The sequence below is a fragment of the Podarcis filfolensis genome (assembly GCF_964270895.1).
Source record: "Podarcis filfolensis genome assembly, chromosome: 10".
In the NCBI taxonomy this organism is placed as follows: domain Eukaryota; kingdom Metazoa; phylum Chordata; class Lepidosauria; order Squamata; family Lacertidae; genus Podarcis; species Podarcis filfolensis.
This window is the reverse complement of record NC_139612.1, coordinates 7741499-7760964: the sequence shown is the minus strand read 5'-3', so window position 1 is coordinate 7760964 and position 19466 is coordinate 7741499. Positions and strand designations below refer to the sequence as shown.

Sequence of the window (19466 nt, the reverse complement as noted above, 5' to 3'; positions counted from 1 at the left end):
TGCATGATCCCCTTTAGACCTATACATTCTCCATCTTGTTTTCTCTCCAGGCTGCTCATTAAATTCTGAATAATTGCATATTGAGGCAGAAGTGCTCTTGGTGAAATTTATGCCACATGCACAAGATTACATCTTTGTACTCCATATTAATCTTTGCTCAAATCATTAATGTAAATGAGAACCCTAAGTTTGTCTTTCTCCCTATAAGTGTGAATGGAATTGGTTGGGAGGGGGGTGGGAATGCACCTGTATTATTTCTTTGACTTTTTGACAAAGTAGGTAAAGAGCTTGAATGCTACTAATCAGCTGTTAGTAATCTTATGGTTACCTATAGGGATCAATATATTAAAATTGCATATAGTGTAGATTGTAGGTGGATTGCAATCTACAAACATTTACAAACAGTTAATAACCTTTACCCACAGAGCCTAGGACTTGCTGATCAGAAGTTCGGCGATTTGAATCCCCGCGACGGGATGAGTTCCCGTTGTTCGGTCCCTGCTCCTGCCAACCTAGCAGTTCGAAAGCACGTCAAAGTGCAAGTAGATAAATAGGTACCGCTCCAGCGGGAAGGTAAACGGTGTTTCCGTGCGCTGCTCTGGTTTGCCAGAAGCGGCTTAGTCATGCTGGCCACGTGACCCAGAAGCTGTATGCCAGCTCCCTCAGCCAATAAAGCGAGATGAGCGCCACAACCCCAGAGTCGGTCACGACTGGACCTAATGGTCAGGGGTCCCTTTACCTTTTTATCACACTTTTAAAATGTCCTTTCATTGATAACTTGCCTTGCTGTGGAGATGTAATTGTTTTCTTGCTAGAAGTCATCAGATGATGAGAGTGGTACGTGATTAGTCCATCATGTAATAACTGTAGTTTTCTTTTTAATGGAATGCTGGAATCAAGCTTTCAAGTCACACAGGACCTTTTCTAAGGCTGGAATTTCAGGGGGAAAGGGGAGATTTTGCCAGAACGACGCTTACTCAATTTAACAAATTTAACGAATTCAGTAGGATTTCAAAAGGAAGCCGGCTTGTTAGATACCATTTTTTAAGAAATACTTGCGATTTCGGATCGAGGGGACAGTTGCTTTTCATAGAGTGTGCCCACAGCTCCCACTTTAGTTCAGTTTAATTAGCACATGATTTAGTTCAGGTGTAGGCAACCTAAGGAGGCCAGATCCAGCCCAATCACCTTCTCAATCTGGCTCACGGGTGGTCCGGAAATCAGCTTGTTTTTACATGAGTGGAATGTGTCCTTTTATTTAAAATGCATCTCTGAGTTATTTGTGGGGCATAGGAGTTTGTTCATTATTTTTTTCAAAATATAGTCCGGCCCACCACATAGTCTGAGGGACGGTGGACCGGCCCCTGGCTGAAAAAGGTTGCTGACCCGTGATTTAGTTATTGCATGTTGTGGGCCTTCTTTCGTTTCCTTGAGAACCAGGGAAATGTTTCATTTCTCTGTTTCTCAGGTGTTAGTGGTACACATTAAACTAGTGGCGGGGAACCTCCTGTCCATGGGCCAGACCCAACCTGGCAGGCCTTCCCATCCAGCCCACCACGTCTCTCCCAGTATCCCAAACCCACTTCCAGTCGCTGTCCAGCATCTCACGGCTGCCCCCCTCTTTCTCCACATTGCTGCTGCCTCCTCTCATTTCTTTCCTCTTTCTCGGTGCTGCATGTGAAAGTGGTGGGCTGAGGGTAACGTTGGCCATGGAACGCTGTTCTGGCAGTTTCAGGGCCTCATGGCTCTTCCAGATTCTTCTTCTGTGCCTAGGAGATGTGGAAGCTCTCAGCTGGGTGACCTTCTGCTGCTCTTGCGGGTTTTTGGAAGCCTTTTTTGGTGCTCCTGAAACTCCTGGAGGTGCCTGGAGCCACCGCAGCTGCCGGTAAAGTCCTCTGCTTTTTAACGTTGCTATGAAGAACCCCCTGCTCACATTTGAAGAGTGTGTGTGTTTCCCTGAGAAGGTTTCTAAAGTAAATAATCAAGCTCCTGGGGAAAGGAGGGCCTCCGCACAGATCATCTGAGGAATGCATGGCAGAAGTTTGGACTGTATGATCCTTTGTTGTTGTTGTTTAGTCATTTAGTCGTGTCCAACTCTTTGTGACCCCATGGACCAGAGCACGCCAGGCACTCCTGTCTTCCACTGCCTCCCGCAGTTTGGTCAAACTCATGCTGGTAGCTTCGAGAGCACTGTCCAACCATCTGGTCCTCTGCCATCCCCTTCTCCTTGTGCCCTCCATCTTTCCCAACATCAGGGTCTTTTCCAGGGAGTCTTCTCTTCTCATGAGGTGGCCAAAGTATTGGAGCCTCAGCTTCACAATCTGTCCTTCCAGTGAGCACTCAGGGCTGATTTCCTTAAGAATGGAGAGGTTTGATCTTCTTGCAGTCCATGGGACTCTCAAGAGTCTCCTCCAGCACCATAATTCAAAAGCATCAATTCTTCAGCGATCAGCCTTCTTTATGGTCCAGCTTTGACTTCCATACATCACTACTGGGAAAACCATAGCTTTTACTATACGGATCTTTGTTGGCAAGGTGATGTCTCTACTTTTTAAGATGCTGTCTAGGTTTGTCATTGCTTTTCTCCCAATATGATCCTTTGGGTCCCTTCAAACTCTGCAGTTCTGTTATTCTAACGGGGGATGAGGAAGTCTGTATGTGATTCTTTTGCATGCGCAGGTATGTGTGCATGTGAAATCGACTGTAGCTCTGCTCCCTTTGTGCTTTGGCCCTGCTGAGGCACTTGATGTGTGTTATTTCAGTGATCTCTTGAAAGAGGATTTTCCCCCCCCCTGAAACCGCTGCTGCTGCTTTTACTAAGCGACACAGGAGGCATTTTGGTTTTAGTCACAGCAGCATGATCATTAAAGCTTTTTGTCCCCAGCAAGAGATTCCAAAAAAAAGTGAGACCTGTGAAGAATTCCTGGAGAGGGTTTTGTGAGATAGAGCTAACCTTTTTGTCAGGGTGGCTGCAAATACAGTGGCACCTCGGGTTAAGAACTTAATTCGTTCCGGAGGTCCGTTCTTAACCTGAAACTGTTCTTAACCTGAAGCACCACTTTAGCTAATGGGGCCTCCTGCTGCCGCCGGAGCACGATTTCTGTTCTCATCCTGAAGCAAAGTTCTTAACCCGAGGTACTATTTCTGGGTTAGCGCAGTCTGTAACGTGAAGCGTATGTAACCTGAAGCGTATGTAACCAAAGGTACCACTGTACCATATTGGCCTGAATATAAGCCTCACTTTTTCTCCCAAATTCTGACCGTGAAAAGTTAAAGCGCGGCATATATTCGCGACCTTACGGTATGCAGCCAGGAGCGTGGGGCAAACAGTGCCAGGAGCATGGAAAAGTGGTGTCTGCCTCGTGTGTAGTCCCCGTCCTCTCCCCCAAGGCTGGGAAGGAAGAGAGCGAGAAAGGGGAAAGTTTGCTGGCAATGCAGTGCAGCTCCCCCGCCCTCACTATGCAGCCAGGAACAGCGAGGAATGGAGTGGCTTATATTCGGGTATATTCTCCTTTTTTGTCCTCCCCCCATCAATTTTAAAGATGCGGCTTATATTCAGGTGTGGCTTATATTTGGGTCAATACGGTAAAAAGATTAGCTATATTGCTCTGAGTTTTTCAGGAATGAAGACTGCCAAGGAACCCCGAGTTGTGCTCTCATGAATGCAGTACCTGTGGCATTGTTGTGAAGGACTGCAAAGCATCAATTCAAGGATCTTTTCATTCAATAAGTTGGACTGAAATAAATAAGCATTTGCTGTGACATGCAGAACAGCTCAGTTCAAATGTACGGCAGTGATCTCACTTACCAGCATGAGAGAGAATGAACACGAACTCCATTTTAAAAATAGCCTGTAAGTCTGAGGATTACGGGAACCAGTCTTTATTTGGCGGCAGATGTGTTTAGGATCAGGATGCCAGTTATTAAGTTACTGAGATAACAGTCTAGCTGCTTTATTTGCCATTGAGAAAAGAGTCCACATGTTCAGAAACGTCATTATAGAATGAAATGGCTGTAGGAGAGTTCTGAATCATCTCTTTCTTAGTAGGAACCAATGGGTCTATTGGAGCTCACCAATATCAGGGTTGTGTTGTGATGAGCACTGTCTTGTGAATTGATCACTGTAATTCTTTTACTTTTAGGTGGTTGGGGCTATTGATACTGCCTGTCCCGTTTGCATTTTCCCAATGCCTTGGGACCGGTTTACTTGGAGTAATGGCTTATGCTATTTATCCCATCTCAACTGCTCTTTTTTGTTTGTTTGTTTGTTTGTTTGTTTGTTTGTTTGTAAAACTACAACTTTTGCAAGTGCCTTATAGTGTTCATTCCCCATACACAAGGAATCAATCTTTTAACTGTAAAGCTGGTGTGTTTTTTAATCTGCAATTTTAGTTTATAATGTACATTTTACAGGTTTATTTTATTTATATTTGGGGGGCTTAAAACTTGCTTTTAACTTTGGTTTTTTTATTGACAGTTTGAATGTATATTTTATATCATTTGTAAACCACTTCAAGGTTTTATTTACATTTAAGTGGTACACAAATTCTGTACGTACGAATGAATGAATGGTTAACATACTGACACTTTCTGCTTTCTGTGTCTCTTTCCATCCCCTGTCTAGAATCCTACCCAAGTAGGAACGGCTCTTCAGGTTTTCTATAACCTTGGCACTTTGAAAGTCACCGTCACGAATGTTGTGGATGGTTACTGCACGTCCTTGGAGGAGAATATCAACAATGCCTTGGATATTAAGGTTTTGACTCAGCCCTCTCAGACAGCGGTTAGAGGTACTATGCCTTCTTCCTTCTGTATTAATACAGTGCCTGGTAATTGGACATTATATTCCCATAAGCAGAATCTAATACAGTTCTTCATGTTCATATTAGTCTTCATCACACTTTACTGTTTGGTAAGCTGTTTCTTTTCTTTGGATGTGATAATACTGCAAGCTGCGAAGTGGAAAAGTCACATTGAGGTAAATGAATTGGCCCATTTCCAAGTCATTCTCACTTCAAACGTGTTGTACTTAATATTGCAGCACGGTATTCTCCTTCCCTCCAGATTTCAAGTAATGTCAACAGCTGGTGCAGCATAGCAACTACAACAGCACAATGTTTACTCAGATGTACGTCCCCCAATTGAGAAACACACACACACACACACACACACACACACATATATATATATATATAGCGCAACATCGCTTTCAGCTGGCATTTTTAGCACTTAGACTTGTGACCCGAATCATAGCTAATATGACATTTGCTTTAGGTCTTGGATTTTCTCTTGGCATGTGCCAAAAAGGCTTATAGTTCTTCCCCATTAAAAATAAAATACAATGGAAGGAGGCAATAGCTCCTCTACCATTCTACACTACGGAGTTTGGAGCTCCTTTTGTGAAAGTGTTTAAATAACAGTATAATATTGACTTTCTGTTCTACTTCTGAACATATCAAATATATAACTTTATTTATTCATGACACTTCTATATTGCGTATCAGCCAGATCCTCTGGGTGGCTTATGAACTTCAAAATTAAATAAAATCCAAAATAATAAAAAATGCACTGATATATGGACACACTTCAGAAATGGTTACCTTTAGTTAACACACATGGGGGAAATGTAGCGATTTAGCTGTTCACTGTGTGCTGGCAGAGATTTATTGAGGCCTCCATGTCTGAAGAAGGAGCTGTTACTTAGATTGTCCACATTTATATTCCGCTGTTGCCCCAAGTACCTCAGGGTAGTATATATGAGAGTTACCCTGTTTTGTCCTTGCAACATCCTCACGAGGTCCAAAGACTGTTCATGGCTCACTGGAGATCTGAGTCCCAAACTCCTCGGTATAAATCCAAGACTTTTATGCAGTCATAGAGTTGGGAGTTAAGGTCCGTATTGTAAAAGCCATGGTTTTCCCAGTAGTGATGTATGGAAGTGAGAGCTGGACCATAAAGAAGGCTGATCACTGAAGAACTGATGCTTTTGAATTATGGTGCTGGAGGAGACTCTTGAGAGTCCCATGGACTGCAAGAAGATCAAACGTATCCATTCTGAAGGAAATCAGCCCTGAGTGCTCACTGGAAGGACAGATCCTGAAGCTGAGGCTCCAAGACTTTGGCCACCTCATGAGAAGAGAAGACTCCCTGGAAAAGACCCTGATGTTGGGAAAGATTGAGGGCACAAGCAGAAGGGGACGACAGAGGATGAGATGGTTAGACAGTGTTCTCGAAGCTACAAACATGAGTCTGACCAAACTGCGGGAGGCAGTGGAAGACAGGAGTGCCTGGCGTGCTCTGGTCCATGGGGTCACGAAAAGTCGGACACGACTAAATGACTAAACAACAACAACAACAACAACAACAACAACAGAGTTGGGAGTTTAGCCCAGAACTTGTGGCCCTCCAGATGTCATTGAACTCCAACTCTCAACAGCCCCTGCCAGCATGGCTAGCCATCAGGGAATGATGGGAGCTGGAGTTTAGCAACGTTGGAGGCCCACAGGCTGCCCAACTCTGCTCTAGCACCATGCTGAACCAAGACCTCTTTCTTTCCATTTCTCTACCAGTTCCAGTATGCCCCTTCTTGTGCATCCAGATATTTTAAATCCTAATTGTAGCAATTCCCCAAGTTGAGTTGTTGTTGTTTAAGTTTTTTGAGACAGGTTGTTCTTAAAACAGGTGGTCCTGGAAGAGCATCCATGCCAACACCAGGAAACACGGCAGCCTTTAGAGCAGCTCTATGGACCAATATGGAAAAGCTGATGGATCAAATCTGTGCAGCTTGTGGGCAGGTATTTGGCTATTTAAACATCCTCTTCTGGCTTGGCACGGTTTGGAGGGCACTGTGAAATGCAGAAGCGAGTTGGGCTGAAAATGACATCTTTCCTTTTCAGGTGCAGCATCTGCGGAAAGTACTGTCCATGAAAAGAGATCCAGTTACACAGGTGTGCTTCATTGAAGAATTAGCAAAGGTAACACTTCTCTCCTGGCCCCTTCCCCTGCACCACATCTCTCGCTTCTAACTAAGTGCATTCTTGCAAAGGTAACTTGCCTTTTTTAATTATGTCAGCAGAAAGGGAGTGTTCGCTTTTTGGTATTTCAGTGTGTAATGAAATACAGTGGTACCTCGGGTTACATACGCTTCAGGTTACAGATGCTTCAGGTTGCAGACTCCGCTAACCCAGAAATAGTACCTCGGGTTAAGAACTTTGCTTCAGGATGAGAACAGAAATTGAACTCCGGCGGCGTGGCAGCAGCAGGAGGCCCCATTAGCTAAAGTGGTGCTTCAGGTTAAGAACAGTTTCAGGTTAAGAACGGACCTCCAGAATGAATTAAGTACTTAACCCGGGGTACCACTGTAGTGCTGACACACAGACTAGCCCGAACAGTGTGCATTGATGGATGATTCAAGATCTATAGCAGCCGTAGGCAAACTCAGCCCTCCAGATGTTTTGGGGCTACAATTCCCATCATCCCTGACCACTGGTCCTGTTAGCTAGGGATGATGGGAGTTGTAGTCCCTAAGCATCTGGAGGGTCGACTTTGCCTATGCCTGATCTATAGTCTCTTGGGCACAGACACAAGGCTAGCTTGTATGTGTACCTTTCAGGCAAGTAGAACTTAACCATTTGATGTTTCGTGGGACTGGCGTCTGGTTTAAACCAGGACCTCTGTTGCTTTGTGTACAGTGTTAGCCTGCCAGCACAGGGATGGCCTGTTCTATGAATCCCTTGTGTGCAGTTGTAGATGAAGTGGCCCAGTTTCAGCAAAGCACCAGGAATATCTTGCTTGCTTGTTCTCCTTGCCTTGGATGCAAACTAGTGTAATTTGCTCTGAACTTTCGGGGGCGGGGGGAACCACCTCTTGAAGGTGGGGAACTCTGTAGAATGGCTTTTTAGGGAATGCAAGAGACTGAAGTATGGGAGGAATTGATAACCCAACAAGAGATGTGCATAAACACTGCCCCATCCCCACATGGCAGCATTTGGGCCCAATCCCTTGGGATGACTGCTTTTTTGTCATATTTGAAAGAATAATAAAATATCATTACGCGCCTTTATTAATGATCAGTGTTATCTTTCGCCGTAATACTGTGTGCATTGGCTAATTAATCTTACGTATTAGTAAGATAATGTGTCTTTGTATGGTTTGTCACATGATCCAGCCATCTGCTTCTCTCCTTTTTGGCAATTCCCTCTTTGATAAACAATCCACGGCTGTCCTTTGCCTACAGTAGCTCCCCTCTGAATACCTATTCTTATCCATTCGCTTGTATTGTGCTGTATTCTTATTTAGACAAATTTGATGAATGATCTTCCCAAGGGCCAATAACAGTGCTAGCCAATCAGTTCATCTATCATAATTTGTGAAGGAGAGCCCCTTCCTCAATTCATGTTCAAGTTCAAATTTTATGCAGAGGGAAAGAGAAAATGTTCCAATTCCATGTGCTGGACTATAAATTCCAACAGATTCAATTTTTTTAATGGAGAGGAGAGACAGTTTATGCAAATAGTTTGCAATATGAATATTAAAACGGAGAAACAAAAACTTGTTTCTTGTGGCTGCATTCTCTTTGCAGTTTCTCTTATGAATCGACTTAAAAGAAAAACCCTAGGAAACATACCCTCTTTATATGAGAAGCTTCTCACAACTGCATGGTCTTTGTTAGGAGTTACAGCCTGCCCTTCCCAAGGCACTGGGCTGAGTAATAGTAATTTATCTTACACACTGATGCCAGGAAATTATAGGCCAGGGACCTGCCTTGGGTAAACTAGTGGGACGCATGATCAAGGGTAGAATGGCAAGTCATAGGGAAGCATAACCCTTGCCCTGCAAGAATTAGCATTGCTTCTGCAAAGGGCTCTTGTGTCCTACTCATTTTCTGGAGTTCTGGGAGACGCACCCCCCAAATGTCTCTGTGTTTGACATTGTAAGTTTCTTTTTGGCACATAGAGGAAGATGTTTCATAGCTCAGTGACATGTGCTCATTCTCCCTCTGCAAAATGGTGTCATCCCAGATCTCTCTGGCTAGATATCACGTATGTGTGAAAATCTAAGTGACGAGGAATAGGGTTGGCTTTTTTTTCATGGCTGGTCACTATGAACACCGCATTTCTAAAAATATTATTTGCTCAGTTTGGTTGTATGTCCAAAGATGTGTCTTTGGGACCAGAAGATGGGTGGGTGATTTAATAGCCAATCTAATAGCCAACCCCCTTTTTAAAGCTCCCCTAACCCCACTTTTGATGGCTTGAAGGGAGATGCCCTTAAAAATTCCTGCACTTCCCTAGCAAACATTGTACTAGAGAGGACCACTGTAAATCCTAGTTTAAGTAATTGCACAATATTTTGTTTTATTGTGAATTCATGCTCATGTGGAACGTAGAGGGTATAATACTAGTCAAGAGAACTCAATAGAAGAAAGAGTGTTGATCATTCAAATGGACATGTTTGCATTTGCATGTCTATTTTGATAACATTATTTGGCATTTATTTGGCTGAGGGGCGTGTCTTTAGTCCATTGTATTCTGTCTCAGTGCTTATTTCTCTGAACTTCTAACGGAATGCAGTTTTATTTGAACCCCAAGCCAAATGTGCACTGGCCTTAACATTCATAGCTGGCATTGCTATTGTGTGCTGAAAACCTGCCTTTTGCTGCTGCTACTGAAATAAGGCTATCATGTATTTTCTTAAGTCCCCTAGTTATCTAACATACAGTGGTACCTCGGGTTACAGACGCTTCCGGTTACAGACTCCGCTAACCCAGAAATAGTACCTCAGGTTAAGAACTTTGCTTCAGGATGAGAACAGAAATCGCGCGGCAGCGGCGCGGTGGCAGTGGGAGGCCCCATTAGCTAAAGTACCTCAGGTTAAGAACAGTGTCAGGTTAAGAACAGACCTCCAGAACGAATGAAGTTCTTAACCCGAGGTACCACTGTATTGTCACAAGCTGCTAGGTAGGACTTTTGACCTGCCTAACAAGCTGCTAAAATCTAGAAATGCAAGCATACCCTCAGTGTCTGTTGAGCAATAGGGACAGCCAGATGGGAGTGCAGGATCTGTTGAGTCTGCTGCCAGTAGTTAAAAATAAGCTGATAAATCATGGAAATTCTAATACTCATTTAAAAAGCCAAAGCAATTTCACGTATGATACTATCCATTTCCACTCTACATAAAGTGTCTGGGAGAGGAGAGAAGGTTGGATTTTTGTGTGTCCACATTAGAAAGTTGATCTAACAACAAAACACATTGGAACTTGTCCATTTTTAAAGGGCCGTATGCCCATTCTCACAGGAGATGGTAACATAAACCCTGCATTTTACATTCTGTTTGCTAATTACTGGTGGTGAGGTCAACTCTAGCATTACATCTATCTTCCTCAACAGCTGCGATTCCACTTTAGATGCCCATCTGTCTCCTTGGAGACTCTGCAATGCAAGTCAGTGGCCGTAGCTCCACCCACATTGGTCACTGGCCACCCCCACTTCTGGCTCTGATCCTTCCCATCACTGTCATGTGCTCACCAGAACGTTGCCAAGGAGCAGGCGGGAAAGTGTTCCCCATCCCTGATTTAGACATTATTGCCGTATAAAAATAATATTTCCCTGGAATCATCTGTACGCAGATTAAAAAGCAAAGACATACTTTTTTGTTTTAGTTTGAAAAGCAATATTCAAAAATATATAAACCATGTTCTCCCTGGCACCTACATAAAGAGATTACCTTTTAAAATGTTATTTTGCCACTGGAAAGCACTGAATATAATGAAATGTAGCCTGCAGTGAAACAAAACACAAGACCCTCTTCAAAACTGTGGTGGTGTTAATTGATTGTGTGACCACCACACTATATATCATATACACAATAGCATAAATATACAGGCATTATATATATATATATATATATATATATATATATATATATATATATATAATCTGATTCAAAACACCACAAACAGAAATAAAGGGTGGATTGAGGTGATTGGGAACTTGACAGTTCCTCTACTGACATTTTTTTTTTACTACTGCAAATGATATCTTTTGCTCGGAGTCTCACATTTGGAAGTCACGTTGCTATAGAAATAGCGTGTACGGATCTTCCTTCGTTCAGTCCCACGAGGCCTGCAATACAGAATTGTTAAATCTTTTGCAGTCCTATGTTATAGCTTACAAATATTCATGGGGTAACTTCCAAGGTCTTTTGTCTGCAAGATGCTTTTTCCAAACCTGCCTTTGGGGCCTCGATGATTAGAAAAACCCTGTCCACATTAGTATTACGAGCTTTGTTTTGGGACCCTGTAGCAGATGAACTGCACAGTAATATTCTCTGTGTAGCTTTATGTTTCAAAGGGGCTTGAGAATAAATGTTTTTCATTGTTTTAATCAAGCTGCTCCTGGAGGCTGTGTTTTGTGCTGTATAAAAATGAGGACTGAAATCAGTGTGTCTTAGTAAGGGTTGGTATTTTTCATATATAAATAACACTGTTGAGCACTTGCAAGTAGTCATCTAATAATGCACAGGTGGAATGTCATTTTAATTTTACATTTTAAACCTTGCCCAGGATGTAATGGTAGCTGTTGGTTATCTGTATTTTTAACTCTTGATCTGTCAGAATGCTCACCAGAGGATCCATTTATCAAGCATGCTCCCCACGACAATCACAACCCAAGTAGTCACTTGACACAAAATGGAAGTACTTATCCCCAGAATTTTTTTCCTACCCGGTGCTAAGTAATCTGAGCTTTGCTGCTTCTGTTTATGGAGAGGCCGATGACCAAGATGATCAAGGGGGACAGGAAGCCAAGCCTTATGAGGAACGGTTGAGAGAACTGGATATGTTTAGCCTGAAAAACAGGAAACTGGGAGGAAGATAAGATGGCCATCTACAAATATCTAAAGCTGAGCTTTCCAAACTTTTCGTGTTGGTGACACACTTAGAATCATAGAATCATAGAGTTGGAAGAGACCACAAGGGCCATCGAGTCCAACCCCCTGCCAAGCAGGAAACACCATCAGAGCACTCCTGACATATGGTTGTCAAGCCTCTGCTTAAAGACCTCCAAAGAAGGAGACTCCACCACACTCCTTGGCAGCAAATTCCACTGTCAAACAGCTCTTACTGTCAGGAAGTTCTTCCTAATGTTTAGGTGGAATCTTCTTTCTTGTAGTTTGGATCCATTGCTCCGTGTCCGCTTCTCTGGAGCAGCAGAAAACAACCTTTCTCCCTCCTCTATGTGACATCCTTTTATATATTTGAACATGGCTATCATATCACCCCTTAACCTCCTCTTCTCCAGGCTAAACATGGCCAGCTCCCTTAGCCGTTCCTCATAAGGCATCGTTTCCAGGCCTTTGACCATTTTGGTTGCCCTCCTCTGGACACGTTCCAGTTTGTCAGTGTCCTTCTTGAACTGTGGTGCCCAGAACTGGACACAGTACTCCAGGTGAGGTCTGACCAGAGCAGAATACAGTGGCACTATTACTTCCCTTGATCTAGATGCTATACTCCTATTGATGCAGCCCAGAATTGCATTGGCTTTTTTAGCTGCCGCGTCACTGTTGGCTCATGTCAAGTTTGTGGTCAACCAAGACTCCTAGATCCTTTTCACATGTAGTGCTCTCAAGCCAGGTGTCACCCATCTTGTATTTGTGCCTCTCATTTTTTTTGCCCAAGTGCAATACTTTACATTTCTCCCTGTTAAAATTCATCTTGTTTGTTTTGGCCCAGTTCTCTAATCTGTCAAGGTCGTTTTGAAGTGTGATCCTGTCCTCTGGGGTGTTAGCCACCCCTCCCAGTTTGGTGTCATCTGCAAATTTGACACTTTTTAGACAGCAAACCGGAGGTCAAACTAACCCCTTTCCAGCTCCAGGAGGAGTGTGGGGAGTGTTTGCATAACACACGTACACACTGCAGCCGACACACTAACGTGTCGCGACACACAGTTAGGAAAGCTCTGATCTAAAGAGCTACCACGTGGAAGATACAGTGGTACCTCGGGTTAAGTACTTAATTCGTTCCGGAGGTTCGTTCTTAACCTGAAACTGTTCTTAACCTGAAGCACCACTTTAGCTAATTGGGCCTCCCACTGCCGCCACACCGCCGGAGCACAATTTCTGTTCTCATCCTGAAGCAAAGTTCTTAACCCGAGGTACTATTTCTGGGTTAGCGGAGTCCGTAACCTGAAGCGTCTGTAACCTGAAGCATATGTAACCCGAGCTACTACTGTAGATTGAGCTTGTTCTCTCCTGCTCCAGAGGATAGAACCTGAAGCAATGGATTGAAGTTACAAGAAAGGAGATTCCGGCGTAACATCAGGAAGATCTTTCTGACAGTAAGGGCTATTCGACAGTAGAACAGACTCCCATGAGAGGTTGTGAGCTCTCCTTCCTTGGAGGTTTTTAAGCAGAGGTTGGATGGCCATCTGCCATGCATGATCTAGTTGAGATTTCTGCATTTGGACTTGATAACGTTTGAAGTCCCTCCCAACTCTACAACCCTCCCAACTCTATGATTCTGTTTCAATTCCCAATAGTAAATTTCCACCATCAGCTGGAGGGAGTTAAAAAAGCTGGAAGGCTTTTGATTTTTCTCCTGTTTGGGAGCTACTTGTAGTGTTCAAGTCTCCTTACTTTGCAGCTGGTTCTCTTCCTTCCCCATCCCCTCGAAGGGGGAGGGCAGTTGTATCTTGCTTCTGCAATTAAACCTCTTCCTGCTCTTATTGAGAAAGCTCTATGGACTCAACGAGTAATGAGATTGTCTGGTGAGCCCTGTTCACACCGCTGATGTAATTTCCCCCAGAAAGGGTATCCATCTTTGTCATTTGCAGCAGAAACAGCAGCAGAGTCTTCTGACACCTTAATAGAATTAACACATCTATTATGGCCTAAGCTTTGGTGGGCCACAATCTGCTTTATCAGGTGGTTTGCCTCTTTTCTACCCTACCTGAGAAAGGGGGTGGTGGCATTTCACACTTACCGTAACCTGATCATCTGGACTATCCCACCTGCTTAAGGGATGGATCCTAAAAGGTGATGCGTTAGATAAATAGTCCTGGAGGATTCCAGCTCTGTTGCAGATTTGTTGTTGTACAAGAAGCAACTTTCCATAACTAAAGAAGAAGGGGAGACCACTGAGAATATTTGCGTTGTCAATCCACGTTGCTTAGCGTTCCAGTAGACTAGCGATAGGCACCACCCGCCTGTTTGAAGAGGACTGATAGATAGAAATTCACTAGTAATACTAGGTTTTCCTTTCAAATATAGATTAATTGCAAAAGACAGACAGCAAGCTTGTGATTTTTCTAAATGAGCAGATAAATATGTTTTGTCTAAAAATAGGGTACTTGTTCTGTCTTAATGTTGAAGAAATAATTTGAAATGAGACTTTTAGATTGCAGCTGTAATGTCATTGCTTGTTATCACAGATGACACAGTATGCCAGGTTTTTGGCTGGTTCTGAGAAATTCATTGATTCTTTGGTAGTAATTGACTGGAACATTCAGTTATATTTTAGAGCAGTGGCATCAGGGTAGATTAATGTGAACAAGTAGGTTCACATTTCTGTCACTACCAGCCGTTTTTGCCTTCAGGAATAATCTTATAATCCTGTGACTAGGCAGCAGTACGCTAAATTTGGAGCCTGTACTGTTGATGTGAGCATCTGCAGATGCATGTGATACAATGCTTGCAGCAGATGTAGTACTTCTGGTTTGCTTGGAACCTCCAGCTGGAAATTTATTGGGCATAACCGTCAACATTGCATCATGTTGCATAATGCAGAAACGTGTAACTTTGAACCTTTGTTCCTATGGCTTTCCTTTGTTCTGTGATTTATCAGAATAGTGAGAGAGAATTTTAGTTTCAAAAGTGAACATGCGCCAGTGGATTAGGAACCTCTCTATCATTGCCACACATTGCATATCTGTAGTTATTTAAGAGCACATTTGGATTATAGTTGGGACTTGCAATGAGTCAGTGAGCTAAAGGAGACTTGTAGTCCACTCTTGGGGTCATTTGCTGGTTGCAAGCTATCAAAGTGTTGTCATACCTGAAAGATCACCTCACCCCCTACATCAGGGGTAGGCAACCTAAGGCCCATGGGTGACAAGCGGCCTATGGGGGTCGTTTAACTGGCCCACGAGCCGCCCCCGAACCGAGCCCCCGCGTGCTGTGCTGAACCAGCGCGGCACAGTGCAGGGACTCACTTCTGTGGCGCTGGAAATGCCGAGTGCATAAGCAATCCAGCCCACGGAAGGATCTCCACTGGAGTGAACCTGCCCAGGTGAGGTAAAGCTTGCCAACCCCTGCCCTACACACCTAAATTATATCTATGTTTTATGGGAGATGGCACCCTGCAGATACCATCCCAAGAAACATCTATAGTGTTCCAGCACCTACACTTTGGAACTCCCACTCCTTGCATTGCAGACAAACGCCTTCACCATTGGCTTTTGGGCACATGCTAAAGACGTTCCTGTTTCCATAAGGCTTCTAAATTCTTTATCGCAGCTGATATCTTCCCTGGATCTGAATTGATTTTATGTACGGGTTGTTGTGTTGAACCGTTCGTATATTTATAGTTATTGCTTTTTGAAAAGGTTGGGCATCTGATTCAGTCAATCGAGGTGCATTATGTAGCATTATGCAGACATAAGCTTCTGCGTAAGCATTTTCTGTTGTGGGAAACAAGATACTGGACTAGAAAGGCCCTGATCCACCAGTCTCTTCTTGCATTCTTACAGTGAAATACAGGAAAAATATAGACTCATTCAACTATAAAATAGGATAGCGGTCCAGTCTGTAAAAACAGATGGATAAAAATGTACAAAGTGGAATAATATTGGCTGGTCATGAGCATAAATCAAAAGATAAATATAGATTCAATTGAGGTGTGAATACTAACTTTAATAACCTCTAAGTGCACATAAGTGTCTCAAGACAACTTACCGTATTTTTCGCTCCATAGGGCACACCAGACCATAAGGCGCACCTAGTTTTTAGGGGGGGAAATAAAGAAAACAAAATATCCCCCCCCCCCAGGTCCAGGAGCGGCGGCAAGATTGCGTGCAACCTCACCACCGCTCCCGGAGCTTGTGGGGCTGGGGGCGGGGAAGCCCGAGCTTCCCCCGACCCCAGCCCCCAGAACAGGCAGCTATCCGCAAGCCTTCCAAGCGCGGCGGGAACTCCCGCCGCGCTCAGAAGACTTGCGGATGGCTGCCTGAAGCCCGGCGAGTGCATCGGGAGTTGGTGCAGCGCTCACCGGGCTTCAGGCTACAGGCTGCTGTCCGCAAGCCTTTGGAGCGCTCCGAAGGCTTGAGGATAGCTGCCTGAAGCCTGGAGAGCGAGAGGGGTCGGTGCGCACCGACCCCTCTCGCTCTCCAGGCTTCAGCGAAAGCCTGCATTCGCTCCATAGGACGCACACACATTTCCCCTTCATTTTTGGAGGGGAAAAAGTGCGTCCTATAGAGCAATAAATATGGTAATTGGGAGCAGTAAAGGGGAGCATGGCCATGGAAAGGAGCAAAACATCACCTGCAGAGCAGAAGACTCAAGGAAGAGGACATCTAAAAGCACACAAATAAGATCGCACCTGTGTGTGTGTGTGTGTGTGTGTGTGTGTGTGTGTGTGTTGAAACTACATTTATATATGCACCTGTGTGTGCTGCTGGTGGAAGGGAGAACTCATTGTGTTGCTCTGAGGGAAGTGGGTTACCAGACTCGGCAAAAAGCCTCCCGTGCTCTTGAAATACACTTACAGGTCACAAGAGGCTGATGCCCTTCGTCCTGGATTGCTCTTTAAAAGAGTAGGAGTTTGATTGAAACGATTTCCACTGAGCTGAAAAGTTAATCGGATGCAGTCCATTACTCATCTTGTCAGTGGCTTCCACTATAGCGGATTGTATTACAAGATGATAATCTGTCTGTTACTTGAGTTCACAGACAGCATTACAAATGTTTCTCCCTCGCCTGCCCGCCCAATCGCTGTTTGTGTGACTTAACGTTCTTCATGTGTGTGTAATTTTCACCTGGTTTCCAAGCTTAATGAAACAATTCCCCCCTGGAAATAAGGCCTGTGCCGGCAATGGTGTGTTTTTGGTGCATTCTGAAAACCTTTCTACCCATCCATTCTCTCGCTGATGAGTGCTGTTGGTCAGGTGCACTGCTGGTTACAGTCAATATGCCAAATCTTTAGATTGTGTTTTTATACTGCTTGGATGGACCAATGGCCTGATCTCGGTTTAAGGCAGCTTCTGGTGGTCCTTCCATGGGAGGCATGAAGAGTACAGTATCCCTAGTTGCAAATTTGGGGCATTTCTGACTTATCTCTCTCCTCCTCTTTTTCTCCCAGGATGGGCTTTCAGATATTTTGTGCACATTTTGGACGGCAGTGACTCAGACTCTGGCCTCCCAGTTTCAGAAGGCAACCGACTGTAAGTATTGAGTCCGGCCTGTGCGATTCTTTTGTCTTCTACATTTATCCTGAAAATATGTTAATTCTGTAGAATTCGCCACTGCTGCCGCCCCCGCTACCCAGCCAAATAGTGCTCAATAAAATACCAGTGTGGGTTGGTAGGAATCAACCCTCCCCCCCCCAAAAAAAATATGTAACTGTACTCCTGCAATTCCTTCATAGCAACATATCAAGTCCTTCGGTCCAGCATGGGGGAGGAATGCCTGTCTTCAGAGCTTCTGACAACCTTCCATGCGCTAGCAAAAGCAGGAAGTGGCTTTTTCACTAGCATGCAGGGAAGATGTCCCCTACTCTGCTGAAGTAGCAGAGTATGTAGCTTTCACAAACTGAGTTCAAAATTTATTTATTTATTTTTTAAAATGTCCAGTAGCACCTTAGAGGCCAACTACAGTGGTACCTCGGGTTACATACGCTTCAGGTTACAGACTCCGCTAACCCAGAAATAGTACCTCAGGTTAAGAACTTTGCTTCAGGATGAGACCAGAAATTGTGCTCCGGCGGCGCGGCGGCAGCAGGAGGCCCCATTAGCTAAAGTGGTGCTTCAGGTTAAGAACAGTTTCAGGTTAAGAACGGACCTCCGGAAGGAATTAAGTAATTAAGAATTAAGAAGTGTGCGTGCACACGAAAGCTTACACCAAGAACAAACTTAGTTGGTCTCTAAGGTGCTACTGGACAGGTTTTTTTTAATATATTTCGACTGCGTCAGACCAACACGGCTACCTTCCCAGATTTTAAAAAACAAATACCTGTGGAAATGTAATAGGGAGGAGGTGGTTCTGTGGTGTTTTAGCTGTAAGGCACCTTGAACGTCGGGGGAAAGGTGGGATATAAATTAATATAGTGATAACAATAGCAACAGTAATACTAATAGGCTGCCTTTTTTTGCTTGCTTGCTTGCTTGCTTGCTTACTTGGAAATCTGCACAAAATAATGCAGGTAGGGAAGAGTTGCATTGCTGATCTACTAGGTGCCCATGATATCCACGCAGCAGTAACCCGCACAACATTCATGATGGCACTAGGTGGAAAGAGAAAACATATTTTTTCAACATTAAAATACCGCAGTTTCAGTGCTCAGGAAATCACGTTTCCTACAACAGAAGCGCTGCCTTGAGGAAATTGGGTTTTGCACGGTCCTGAGTACCAGCTATGCTACTTTGAAGAAACGCACAGGACACACTGCAGTAACTGAATAATGGCAATTTACTCCCCCCCCCCTTTTTATACTAAAACATTTGTCTGGCCCCTGTGTGGTATGTGCAATTTAAAAAAAAAAATCTCTTGGAAAATTAGTGATAAATATTTGTCATTGAATATGTATCAACATTTCTGAACACCCATTTAGAGAGCGTTGCTCGCATGTCAAGAATCAAAGAACATTTGAAAAGTGTGAGAGCTGATCTCGTGTAACTAGGGGGATACGGGTTCAAAACACTACTTGGACATGCGCGACTCCCCCCCCCCCCCAGTTATTTCACCATTACTTTCTGCCGCAGAGGTTGCCAGCCTTTTGCCCATCGATGCCATGGTGCCGTGAAGGCTTTCACTGGCTAAGTTCCCCAGATTCTGAGCTTTCATTAAAATAAAGAAGTCTCTAGAAAGAAAGTTATGAGGCAAAATGTTCAGGTACCTTGAAAGGAGAGTGAGTGTCATATGGCCACCATGTGTATTTTTCATGGCACTGAAGAACACTGTTGTTATTAGACAGCAGCACCATCAGTCTATGCAGTATTGTGTGAGCTCCACAATCGGGACATTCCTGTGGTAAGCACAAGGTTGTCATGGGTGGTTGTCTCAACCATGGGTGGTTGCTATGACACATTCCACGTGGCAGCCATTTTGTTACTGGCACCCCCTGCACTCTCCCAAAATTTGAAACACGGCCCAAAAAAGGTTGGCAACCCCTGACCTACTGTGTAGGCTGTCCTGAAATCCTTCGGAAAAGAACAGGACAAAAAGGCAACCTGGAAAGGTTTTATTGTTTCGTTTTGTAT

The 19466-nt window shown here is 44.0% G+C and overlaps 1 protein-coding gene and 1 long non-coding RNA gene across 4 annotated transcripts in view; one reads left to right on the top strand and one right to left on the bottom strand.

Annotated features, from left to right (window-relative positions):
* Window positions 1–19466, top strand: part of COG5 (component of oligomeric golgi complex 5) — a 170264-nt gene that overhangs the window by 100608 nt on the left and 50190 nt on the right. For all 3 annotated transcript variants that reach the window (XM_083575078.1, XM_083575079.1, XM_083575077.1), the window contains exons 8-11: window positions 4625–4790; window positions 6682–6794; window positions 6897–6974; window positions 17351–17432. In XM_083575078.1, coding sequence (XP_083431204.1) covers window positions 4625–4790; window positions 6682–6794; window positions 6897–6974; window positions 17351–17432 — 439 coding nt within the window. The remainder of the gene's footprint in view (window positions 1–4624; window positions 4791–6681; window positions 6795–6896; window positions 6975–17350; window positions 17433–19466) is intronic.
* The window catches only part of LOC310744296, a 31856-nt gene continuing 25897 nt past the window's right edge, over window positions 13508–19466 (bottom strand). The window contains exon 3 of the long non-coding RNA XR_014539506.1: window positions 13508–14111. This is a non-coding gene — a long non-coding RNA (uncharacterized lncRNA). The remainder of the gene's footprint in view (window positions 14112–19466) is intronic.